This window comes from Venturia canescens, chromosome 9, assembly GCF_019457755.1.
Source record: "Venturia canescens isolate UGA chromosome 9, ASM1945775v1, whole genome shotgun sequence".
NCBI lineage: Eukaryota > Metazoa > Arthropoda > Insecta > Hymenoptera > Ichneumonidae > Venturia > Venturia canescens.
Window position 1 is genome coordinate 17810758 of NC_057429.1, and position 12162 is coordinate 17822919.

The following is a 12162-nucleotide window of genomic DNA, read 5'->3' on the forward strand; positions in this document are numbered from 1 at the left end:
CTCAGCCACCAATGAAAATTCATTTCAGGATTGTTCATGGACTCATCGGGATCAGTTCGAAGGACGAAGAAAGATGGCATAATAGTTTTTACAATCGAAGTTTGTTTTTTAATGGCTTAAACGAAACATCATGAGCGACGTTTTTACGATGCGTGAAGATAATACAAATGCTTGCTCTTTTTCGTAACAAAAATGAGCTCACGAATTAGTCAGGAGAAAAAATTAATGTCGAAAATAACGATTATTCAACTCCGCAGTACAAACACTATTTAACCTTTTTTTGTGTAATAAAAATAATTGTGTGTAATGACTCTCGCCAACGAAGCGCAACAGGGAGAATTAGCGTGAAAAGTATTTTTAAAATCGATAATTTTGTTTCTTCTTGTTGGAAATATCGTGTTAATTGATAAACGATTCGTATTTAAAGTATACGTTGAAAAAGTACTTTGTTGTCCTTTTTCTTTCTTAGGCATAATCACCGGGATCGGCTGGTGATCGAATGTCGTCGATTTTTAAAATCATTTTGACCAATTGCGTCGCCAACAGTATCTGCTGAGTCTTGCTCTTCAACGATTCGATAACGTGCTGCGCTTTCATGTCCCAAGTGCCACGATACATGCAATCGATACCCAACGTTGGATTCTTCTCTGATAATTGTAAGGCTTTTACCTCCGAAAGTGTCTTCACTGGGGAAAGACCGGCGTTCTCAGCCAATGCCATCGGTATCGCCTCCAAAGCATCCGCAAACGCGTGGAAAGCGTATTGTTCCAATGAACTTATCGTATCCGCGTGGGCTGCACATGCTAAGGCACACGATATCTCCGCTGCTCCACCACCGTAAACGATCCTCTCGTCGGTCACGAGATTACGCACTGCACAGATAGCGTCGTGGAGCGAACGTTTTGCCTCTTCGACAATCTGCAGGAGAAATTATCAAATTTTAGTTTTTTCGTTTACTTCTTTTCGGGAATTAGGCTCAACCCTTTGCGGCGTTCAAAGATTTCCGTTAACAGAATCTTTGAATCTTACCATTTTGTTTCCACCTCGGATGAAGATTGTAACGGCTCGAGAGTTTTTGCACTCCTCGATAACGAGCATCCGATCCTTTGTCGTACCGAAGGAAAGTTCTCTCACGATACCGGCATAACCGAGCTTGTCGGGAGTCAATTCCTCGAAGCGCGGAACAATACGACCTCCGGTCGCAATGGCAATGAGCTGAGAATTAAAAAATCGTGTCGATGTATGTGATGGAGGATTTCAAAATTTTTGTATTCACTAGTTCCTTCAAGTTTGAAGAAATTCTTCTTCGACAGACAGTTGAATAAACAGGGATCAAGAATCAAAGCCCTCAGCTCTCATAATCATTGGTCATTGGAACCACTACGATTCCCCAATTCTTCGAATAACAGTTTTCGCGGGCCTACGAGAATCCTTACAGAAATCAAGCTTTGGGCTTGTCTTCTGGAAGCATTCTTGGATTCGACAGAAATCGTGCTAAACGAATTCACGGAGTTTCGCCTTCCTCCGTTGCGCTTTGTCATCATTGGGCAGAAAATATTTAAGTTGCGACGGACATAATGGAAAATAGATCGATAATTCACCTCGATTTCCGGTCCACCGACCCATCTGACAGCCGGCAATTCTTTTTGCAGCAGAAGATGATTCGCCTCGTCATCGAAACCCCACTGACAAATGGCCAGAGTAGCGCCTGCGCCCTTCACTTGGTCGACCATTTCGGTGAATTTTTCACGTTCGTATTCACGCAGCTTCTTGTAATCCTCCACCGAAGTGACGTCCAACTTGTGCTTCGTTTTTGGCTTTGGCGGCTCGAACGGACACGTCAATATCGCCAGTTTGACGTTTTCCAATTTCTGAATAAATCGCAATTGAGTCAGTCAAATTAAATTCATGAGGCAGCCTCTTGAACTTCATTTCGTAAGAAATTGTAGCAACAACAATTTGTGATCGATTCTCGTAAATCGACCCCAAGATTAAAATCATTGTTACATATGATTTTGCAAAGTGTCTGGGCAGTTCAGCGCATTGTGAGCACCGGCTACAATTCTCTTTGCCAATCAGTTTTTTGATTCTTATTCCTATAGCAGTTGAGAATTTCCACCTTGGGCATTTGCGGGTGACTGAAGTCCTTGTCGACAACGACACCGCGTACGAGAATCGTATCTTCGAGACGACCTCCAACTTTTCCTTCGATCTTGATGAGTTCGAAATTGACATCCCGCTTCTCGAGATCAGCAACCGCCATTACAGCGTTGACGGCAATCTCAGCCATTTGCTTATGACATTTGTTGATGCTAAAATAAAAAAAAAAAAATTAAAAATTGAAAACGAAGATTTCCCTAATTTGTGCGTGCATCAATTCTCATGAATTTCCTCTTTCTTTTTTACTATTCAACAGTTAAAACATTTTTCGTTAGTTACATTTTCGAGCCAAGCGTAGTCATGGCAGTTTTGATCAAAGGATCCAAGTCTTTTGGGTCGATGGGAAAAGATTCGGCTATGCTGTCGAGATGTTTAGTGGCACACTGAGCAGCAAGTTCAAAACCATCAGCAATTCTGATAGGATGAATGCCCTTGTCCAATAAGCGCTCGGCTTGTTCCATGAGAGCCCCAGCAAGAACTACGACTCCAGTGGTACCGTCACCAATCTCATCATCCTGGGACTGCGAAAGTTGTACCATGAGTTTTGCAATCTCATGATCAACGTCCATGTTCTTGAGGATTGTCGCTCCATCATTGGTGACTGTAACATCACCATCCGAGCTGACCATCAGCTTGTCCAAGCCTTTCGGGCCCAGAGAAGTTTTGAGAGTATTGGCGATGGACCTCGCCGCATAAATGTGAGACTACAAGGAAAAATCTGTTATTAGTTTCAGACATTGACTAAAAATATTGCCATAATGCGTTTGATTCATTGCTTCAATATTAAACAACAAAGAGCCAAATGATTAGATAATCGTCAATGAGAAAATACTCATTAAAGTAGAAGAGAATAAAATACAAATAATTGTAGCAGTAGCGATTTCTGATCGATAGACCATGTATCGATCGCTAGACTAAAATCATCGTTGCATTGATTTTGCAAAGTGTCTGGGCAGTTCGTCGCATTAAGAGCATCGGCTGCAATTCTCTTTGCATATTTATCAGTTACTTCCAGTATTCATCTTAGAGTCTTTGACTTTGTGAAAAATACTTAAACATTTGTACATTTGCCACTGTTCATGAATGACTGATCAGTTTCAGTTTGAAGTACATCATCAAAAACGAAAGATTGAAATTATCTGTCAATCGAATTTGTAATTCATAAACAAATGGAATATGCCAAATTAGATTACGACGGAGAATCTTGAAAACTTGGCACAACAATTGTAAATGCATTATTCAGTATTTTGTGTTGAGATTTTGAACAATAAGCACTTGATTTTTGTTCAAATAATATTTTGATTCATGGGGAATTAGTTTCATCTACGAATTTACTTCTCTGGAATTCTATGGTATGATTTTCAATTTGTATCATCTTTTTGTCGACTGACAATACATTTCGAAAACTTCGAGACTCATTTTAGAATTCCTTTTATGGGCATAATACGAACGTAGTCGAGTCTCAAACCCCCCTTCGCGCATCCCACATACACATATATGTACACACGAGCGCATGTGAAGAGATTCACGCTCTTCAAGGCATCAGTCAATTGAATGAGCGTGATTACTGATGACTTGTGAAAAAAAATGAAGAAATTTACTATGTCCAAATATTTGTCACGTTTGACGAGAATTGGACGAGAAAATTCAGCGTTTTTGCGCCAATAATTCCGATGGGGATATTCGCCGCCATTGCTACTGACTCACGTGGCCGCCCACGGTATAAAAGAAACATAAACCGTTTAATTCATAAAATATATAATAGAAAATTGACAAAAAAATAAACGAAAGATTATATAAAGTGAAAGAGTTCCTTAATCTTGGTTTGACGGAACTGAAATGGGAAAAATCGGAGTAAAATGAAGTTTTGCGGAGCCTCACCTTAATCGCATCGTTGCCGGTGAGCCGTTTCTGCTTTTCTTGATCCCGAAGGATAATGAACGGTCTGCCGTACTCGTCGAAGGCGATTGATCCCGGGATCGCAGCCATTATATCTGCTTTTCGGGAATAATCCACAAAAGTTAAAACACACCGTCACCTTTTCGGAAAGGGAAATTTTTTGGAAGATTCACACGAATGATTCACTTCGTGAAAGTCGCCACCATCTTGAATCGCTGCGTCTTGTTCGGCTGCCTCGCGACGAATGGGAAACGTTCGTTTGTTTCGCTTGTCAAGTGGCGCCCTCCTTTTTTCTCGATACTTTTTCTTTCGAACACAAGCGGCGCTTTTCGTTTCCGGTATTCGAAGAATCAAAAAAAAAACGGTTGCATTTATATTCGTCGTGCTCAATCCCATCGAACGTCAAAAAAACGATTCCTTTTGCTTCTTTACCATAAATCTTTCTCCTTTGCGATAACATACTTCAATGATACACTTTCCTCTCCATTTTTTGTAACAAACGAAACAGTTTAAGTGTGATAGTTCCAAAATCCGAGGATAACTATATGATCACCATCACTCTGCATAACCAACAAAACGTTTCGGAATAATACATAAAATAGTTTCCCACCATTTCGGAGTCCTCGTCGAACACGTTTCAGAAATTTCAGCTTCATCGTGAACAAGGGAAGGAGGAGTCCAGTGAACGGAAAACGGAACACTCATTTTTTGCACAGTAATGTATTTCACGTTCAACTATTAATCTTGCTTGTTTTTTTTCAATTTTCTTTTGTTGACATTTTACAATCGTGAACAATTATACACATATAAGTCGTACACATAATAATTTCCTCGAGTGGATTGATATGTTTGTGTATATATATATATATTTTGTTTTTCATATATATATGTAAATTACTTGGTAAGAGGTACTTTCGACTCGGAGCCTAGAGGCCAAAATGTCTGGATCACTAAAACACGCTGTTTTTGCTTTACGTTCGATACATTTATGTTGTTGTTTTGCTTTCCACATGGGTATTCGCATAGCACAGTGTTCCTTCGTACGTCGAATGACAAGATATTTACTCCGAATTTTCATGCATTAGTGTAAATATAAAGATTTTTCTGTAAAATAAAATATTTGAAGTAGAAAATAAATGGTTCATTACATCGTACGAACAAAATAAAATAATCGTTCGTTTTTCTGTGCAATTAACGTTGAAACCTTACAGGGCTCTCCAATTTTTACTACCTTAAGAATTAATAGTTCTTACTTTCTAACTTGATATGTTTTCTTTGTGTGTTGAATCGTAGAGAACCCACCACTCCATCGTTCGTTTCGAGACCAATCCAAATATTTCATCGCAACGGACTTAGCAATAATGCAAATCTATCGTCATACAAAAATTCTTAAAAATCACACGAAGCAAAAATATAAAAAGTTTTATCATTCCCGGGTAACTTTTTTGAAAAAATCGATGAAGCAGCGCGTTGCTAGCTCAGTGTTGAAGCCAGCAGTAGGAAAGGTTAACTCGACAAATTAATTATCCTGCTGTTTGCTTCGACCTTGAGATCTCCAGCTGCTGCGCAGAGATTCGCATCTCAGAGTCGAGCAGGCGATCGAATATCAACATTTTCAGATTTCCTCTGTCCCAGTGGACGTTCAAAAAAAAACAAACGAAAGACAATAAAATCGAAACCGAAGACGCGGAAGAGAGGCACTACGCTCGTAGGGGTGGGGGCAGGAAATAGGGTATGACCTTGACCTATGCAACGGGGGTAAAAGGGTGCTTTCAGAGCGATGGAGACCGATAGCCGTTCAAGGTCGTGCGAAGGTCAAATCGTAAACGCCCGTGATACATAGGCCAAAGGGCGGATAAGAAATTTGTGCACGAGTATTTCCACACCGAACGACCTCCTCTTCGATTTCTCATAACATTCGATCCAATAAAACCCAATTTCGTTACCCCCTCCCCGAATAAAATTCCCAAACAAATAACATCACCCTCGAGTATCAAATTTTCCATAAATTCCCATAAAAACTACACGCTTATTACCCAAAGTCTAAATTTCAAATCAACCCACCTATCTGAACCCCCATCAAACGAATCCAATTTCCACGTAATTTCCAACGTTTCTCACAATAACCATAAAACTCTCGATTCACAAGCCAATGTATTTCTCTTTAAATCCCACATTTTCTCGACGACGAAACCCTCGATAAATAAATTTAAAAAATCGAAGAGAGGGCTCGCATCGAGAGAAAGCCTCGAACAAATCTCAAGATGAATTTCACATTGAAATTACTTCGACTCGGTGCTTCGTGCAGCATCGAACAACTCCTCGAATTCTAGGGTCGTCTGTACTACACCTAATCCAATTATAACTACAATAATCCCCATAATAATAACAACCAAAATAATAATCGTAAATACATTTGTATATGGAATTTTCATGTGTATATAATTAAACTCTATAATGTATATATATATAATATTTGTATACATATATATGGCGTAGTAATGCAACTACCCATGGAAGTATACACTTATATCTGGAATGAATACTATGGAAATATATAGAGCTCGTGAGTGTATACATATTGAGTCGAAGATAAAAATATAATTTCAATAGAATATTCTCGCAATAACATTGATAGTTTGAAGCTCTCCCTCCAATGCTTTTAGGCATTCGCGTGTGATATATGTTTTGTCGAATGGTTATATTTATCTCATTCGTTTGTATAATTGTTTATCGTTTGTTTTTCTCTCATTCTTTCTACTTCGTGTTCGGAATTCGGTGTTCTGGTTCGAGGGAGTTTGGAAAAAACTGTTTTTGAATATTTTGTTTTTTACTGCTGGTTTTCGTGACTTTGGATTTGAACGGTGTTTGGTATTTTTTTTTTGCGTATTTCGGGACGTTTAGATTGCAATTTGGTTTCGGGGGGATGTCGAATGGGTGCTGAGGGCTTTTGTCACTTTGGGAACCACTATGACTGGGGCTGTAGTGTTGGAATTTCGGGAGGATCGTAACCATCGAAAGGATTAATAACGAGCGTAAATTTCGTAATTGTAAACTTTGCGTTATCGTAGTATATGTATCTTAGTTGAAGAGTAAACTGCGCTACTCTCTGATATGTTTTGTATTATTCAGTCGCAATGATTCAGCGAGGAAATCGGAAGCTTTTCACTCGACCGAGAAACCCAAGCGTCGACGAGCCTTCTTTCGTTGAAAACTCCATTTTTATCTTTTCGAAATTGCTGCTCGAGCCTCCGGAGCCGGAAGGCGCGCTCGAAATAAAAATCCGTACGGGACGGTCGTCGGCGCTCTTACGACACCGATTCAATCGAAAGTAATCGGAAAGTAAAGAGATTCGGAAACGACGATCTACGCCGAGAAATCTTAAGAGCTTAATTACTTTCACGACAGTTAAATTGAGTTTGATTTGTGTTTTTTTCCCCCTTAAAACTCTCTCTCTCTCTCTGCTTCGGGAATCGGGGATCGGGGAAAGGGACTCTTGGGAAGAGGCTCGGGGAATTCATTAGTTTTTAATAATTCTGCTCGTCTAGACGAAGAGGCCTCGCTTAAATAATATACGATTGCCCTGACCGGTGATCCGCTTCTCACCGGAAGTGTACTGCACTACGGACTTTATCTGATCCGTCGCGACCGGACCGATGCACACTAACGGGTCTTTGAAGTACGAACAAACCTTTCGCGTCGACTGCCTATGGCGCCGCTGCAACTGACAGCACAAACCACGGCTTATGTCACACTCCCCTGACATGTTGCACTCCTCGCCTGCCAACAGAAAGCACAATTCGGGGTCATTCGATTGGAGGCTCTCTCGCCCGCACGCTTCTTCTCTCGCGGCTCGACATTTTTTTGGTCGAAACTTCGGTGGTCAGGGGCTTGATTCAGTTTCAGGAATTCTCGTCAGTAATAATTCTTTCGAGGGGTGAAAAAATTGAGGGAATTTATAAAATCTACGGTTCGAAGCGGTGATTAGCCGAAGAGCGGGAGGTCAAAAGAGGAAAATCTGGTGAGAAAAAAGCACTCGAGCAAATGAACTTTCCCAGCGCTCCGATAAACTTCGACGAAGATTCGAAAGCGCGATTCCCTTCGCGATTCCGTCGTTTCTCATTATTGCTTGGGCAGTGAGTGCGAAAAAACGGTCTCGGGGGATTCGCGTGTAAACTTCGAGGGACGATCGTGCGCCGCGGTTGCTTCGCTGACAGGTACACTCTCTTAAATTTTATACTGTGTGCCTCGGACGTTATACTTTTAATCCAGTGTACAACGCGCGCACGGGCATTAAACGAGGTGCACGAAGATTGACGATCGCGTGCGCGGGCAAATCCCCTTTGCTTTTTTCAACGTCTCACCGAAATTCATTGTCCCCCAGTTCCAGACTGAAATGACGGAATGGCTTCACGTTTTGAATGACTTTACGACCTCGTCGTCGTTCGACAACGTTTATGAAGAAATTCACTTTGTTCACAACCCCAAACGAAGTTGAGCCGAAGTTCGCCCCTTTCTGCGCGCCGAAGATGATTTCTTATTCCATTTTCTCTCAAATTTTTCTCCTATTATTTCCGGGGGCGTTCCAACACCACAAAATTTAATCCACTTTACAAAATCACCGAAAGAAGAAAAATGCATCGAAAACGTATTGGAATTGAAAGACCTGAGCTCGGACGATCGAGTGGGAGGAAAAATCGATTTTCATTATGAAAAGTGTAATGGAGTGCACGAAAATGTGACGAAAGTAGACAGAGAATAATGAAAAGGTGAAAAATCGCGAATTGGAGGACAAAAGTGATAATAAAATTGGGTCTACTGACTGTATTGTTTGTTCGACGTGACCGGTGGTTGGCAGGACCTCGTTTCACCGCCTGCGACATCGGAGCACATGAGTCCAGTCTCGCAGTCATTATCCCGTCTGCAAAGTTCCCCCTGCTTCAGTCCGAATGCGAATAAACAGGAGCCAATTTCTGTGCGGAAGTAAATTGAGCGGGAAAAAACGAAATTTGATTATGAATCCAATGAGAGAAATGGAGTGGCTGAATCGATCGAATGATCCATCGATTTGTTTCACTAACCTCCGTCGACGTCGACACACACCGAACCCGGACAGCAGTGTTCATTGGCCGTACATTTCTTCAAGTAGCAAGGGTCGTCCGACAGTGCAGCTTCGGCCGAGTCGCCGTATGAATTTGCGTAATTACCCGTCAATGGTCGCTGTCACGAAATCGATAATGCTTTTTATAGAAAATTCTCTTCGTGACTCATTTTTCAATATTCAATTTTTCTACACCGCGTTCGAAATCAAACGATACGAGGAATAAATTCTTCAAAAAGACAATCAAATTTTTGGCTTCCGCGTCTCCAGAGAATCTTACGGTTTCTTGTGATTTTTCAGAATTTTATTTCCGCAAAACTTCCAATCGGCGGTGGAAACTCGAGTCAATTGGGTTTCATTGAATTTTCGATGAGAAGCAGAAAAACGATTATTTTTCCCGTTAAAATCTTCGGCCACGATGAAAAATAGATTATTCCGATGATTTGCATATCCGAGTTGAGAACCGAGGCAAAGACGAGAGCAACGTTCGTGCGAGCTGTCGCGTTGACAGAACGGAAGATTCGTGATCGATAAAAGTGAACATTTCCATGAAATCCTGTTCGTTTCTGAACGTTATTTCCTGGCCGAAGGAAGATAATTTGAATGGAAATATGAAAAATAAGAGAAAACGGTGATCGAAACTTGCACGTAATCGTGATGCAAAATTATTCATCAGAATGCAATTCCCTCAGATAACATTGAAATGCCGTGGTTGTGCGTGTCGTTTTCCAGGCGCAACCCTCCTGCGTGACGATTTATGTTCTCGCAAACTTTTTCTCCTCCCTCCGCAGAGAATTTTTATGACTTTTTTCCTTCATTCGTTTGTCTCTATCTTAAGGAAGGAAGGAAGGAAGAAAGAAAACATAAAAATGAAAACTCGGGGTTGGGGCACAACGACGCGCAGTATAACTCGCGATGTGCATACACACAGTTATAGCAGCGAACGTGTCAAACGCGATATCGATCCTTCATCCTATAGTTTAGCCAGTACACAGGACTATTAAGCGTGCACACCATCCTACCGGGATAATCGAGTGAATGACGTCGTTTGTTACGTAGACAATATACTGTAGCGATAATGAATGGCCGACAGCAGATCCCTAAAATGGCTTCTTATGATTATCATTTTGCCCGTAACGAGAGAAGATCGCGAGCGGTAATCGGACCGTAATTCAATCGAGGAATAAACAAACAGACGAATTCGTCGAGGAAGGTCTATAAAAATACCGGTCGAAGAAGAAATTCCTATAAGAATAGTAGAAAAATAATTGCTTGTAAAAAATGACGATGGTAAAAAAAATCCTGTGAAAATAAGAGTAGAAGAGGAAGATCCGATAAAACTGGAGGTCGTAGAGATGAGAATTTTATTGGTAAAATAAAAAATTCTAGTGAAATTTTGAGCCATGAAAAAAAAATTGACTCCCATAAAAAAATGAATCAAAGTTTTAACTTCGCGGGGTGATGCATCGAAATATTTGATTGTCAGTTTTATGATGCGAAAGGAGAGCAGGGAGATTCGATCTTTACCTGAAGATACGACTGCCGGTTGACGTAACTGCCTCCGTGACCTCCATATCCAAGATTCGAGAGCATTTCCGGAGTGAAACGATTGAAGAGCCCACCCCAGGCATCGACGAAACTGTGCTGCATGCTCGCCACGATCGCCAGGCCGATAAATGCACTCGCGTGAAGCTTCATCCTCGTTATTAGCAATGATTTCCTGCCGATTTGACTCTCAGATGCGGCTCGCCGACAGATTTTTCAGGCTTGGAGGACAGCCTGGAATTATTTCGAAAAAAAAAATTGTTTTTCCAAAATATTTCATTTTTTCTGTTTCTACTTTTCGGTTGTAACTTTCCACAAGAATATTTTTATAAACTAAGAAAAAAAAGCCATTGGAACAACGAAATACTGCATTACTTCGGATCTAAATTCATTCTCTCGGAAAACATTGCAGTTGAACGAAGAAAACTCTTCGAATCAATTGCCATTGAACCAAAAATTTTATTTCTCAGTCCGGAAACTACTCGCCAGAAAAAAAACTATTAGAATTCGAGCGTTTTCGAAAAAAGTGGATTTGAAGGAGTAAAAGCCCCGAAACATATTTCGTAGACTAAAGAATCTAATAAAATATTTCTCCAGCGATGAAAAATGAATTTTATTGAAAAAAATCGCAAATGTGTATGAAACGAGTGATTTTCTTACAAATTACGTACGCGTCCGAATCAGTCTGTTGCTCTCACACCTCAAGAATCTTCGAGTCGTTCCCCCAAGCGACGTTTTTCAACGGAAAAGCAAATATATAAATATACGAAGACAGGACGAGAAGAACCGATGGAAGAGCGAAGTAGTACGAGAGACGCAATCACTGTATGAACGATCCTGGGAGCTGAATGGAAGCTTGTGCAGGACTGGACTGAGGCGAGGAGGAACTCACCCCGGCAATCTATACTGTGCGACGAGTACTCGTCGCGGGAGGGAAGGGGTTGAAAAAGCCCTCTCCCCGAGTGCGAGGGGTGGACTGATCAGGCGCGAATCCGAGGGGGCGCATGCGTTTCGTACCGAGATCGTCATTACGTGCCCTCTCCAGCATCTTTTTTTGCACCCTCGTGTGTGACTGTTTAACTTTTCCCTCCCCCCGTCTTTTCGCCCCTCCAGTTAACCCGGATGTTTCATTTGGCGCCGCCACCACCGCCCCCTTTCTCGTGCGTCCCACGCACCATTTCCGAGATCGGTAATCGTCGACGATGACGCGTTGCAACCGATTCTCAGCTCTCAGGTAATCGAAGGCCATTTTGGGATATCGCGAATGATAAATAATGGAGAGAAGCAATAATTTCGGTGGCAATTAAATTCGTATTTTTCTCTCGATCACTTTGCGTTGGCGCTCCCGACTCATGAACATTTTTCTCGCTCCATCGATCCGTCGCTGTTACCCCTGTTTCGTTATTCCATCTACCATCTAAATGGCACTAATTGAACGCTCGGAAAAAGGATTCTCA

At 41.3% G+C, this 12162-nt stretch overlaps 2 protein-coding genes across 3 annotated transcripts; both read right to left on the reverse strand.

Moving 5' to 3' along the window:
• Nucleotides 1–85: 85 nt before the first annotated feature.
• On the reverse strand, nt 86–4315 carry CCT5 (chaperonin containing TCP1 subunit 5). Its single transcript, XM_043427702.1, has 6 exons — nt 4042–4315; nt 2440–2864; nt 2120–2312; nt 1602–1871; nt 1030–1215; nt 86–918 (listed from the first exon to the last, which is right to left on the reverse strand). The coding sequence occupies exons 1-6, from the start codon at nt 4147–4149 to the stop codon at nt 466–468; spliced, it is 1635 nt and encodes a 544-aa protein (XP_043283637.1). The 5' UTR covers nt 4150–4315; the 3' UTR covers nt 86–465.
• Nucleotides 4316–4760: 445 nt separating this feature from the next.
• spab (space blanket) lies at nt 4761–11598 on the reverse strand. 2 transcript variants are annotated; one of them, XM_043427706.1, is made up of 5 exons: nt 11366–11598; nt 10688–10939; nt 9141–9279; nt 8883–9032; nt 4761–7839 (listed from the first exon to the last, which is right to left on the reverse strand). In XM_043427706.1, the coding sequence occupies exons 2-5, from the start codon at nt 10856–10858 to the stop codon at nt 7604–7606; spliced, it is 696 nt and encodes a 231-aa protein (XP_043283641.1). In that variant the 5' UTR covers nt 10859–10939; nt 11366–11598; the 3' UTR covers nt 4761–7603. The 2 variants fall into 2 exon arrangements, with proteins under 2 accessions (XP_043283641.1, XP_043283640.1); XM_043427705.1 differs by having other exon boundaries at nt 11377–11597.
• Between the last annotated feature and the right edge of the window lie 564 nt (nt 11599–12162).

Excerpts from the sequence above, each read along its gene's own strand:
- CCT5 (XM_043427702.1), bottom strand. The coding sequence starts at position 4,149 with ATGGCTGCGATCCCGGGATCAATCGCCTTCGACGAGTACGGCAGACCG. Across the intron at positions 1,216-1,601 it reads TCGGTGGACCGGAAATCGAG|CTCATTGCCATTGCGACCGG; the intron begins GTGAATTATCGA and ends TTTAATTCTCAG. Across the intron at positions 919-1,029 it reads TCCGAGGTGGAAACAAAATG|ATTGTCGAAGAGGCAAAACG; the intron begins GTAAGATTCAAA and ends TTTCTCCTGCAG.
- spab (XM_043427706.1), bottom strand. The coding sequence starts at position 10,858 with ATGAAGCTTCACGCGAGTGCATTTATCGGCCTGGCGATCGTGGCGAGC. Across the intron at positions 9,280-10,687 it reads ACCGGCAGTCGTATCTTCAG|CGACCATTGACGGGTAATTA; the intron begins GTAAAGATCGAA and ends ATTTCGTGACAG. Across the intron at positions 7,840-8,882 it reads CACGTCGAACAAACAATACA|GCGAGGAGTGCAACATGTCA; the intron begins GTCAGTAGACCC and ends TTCTGTTGGCAG.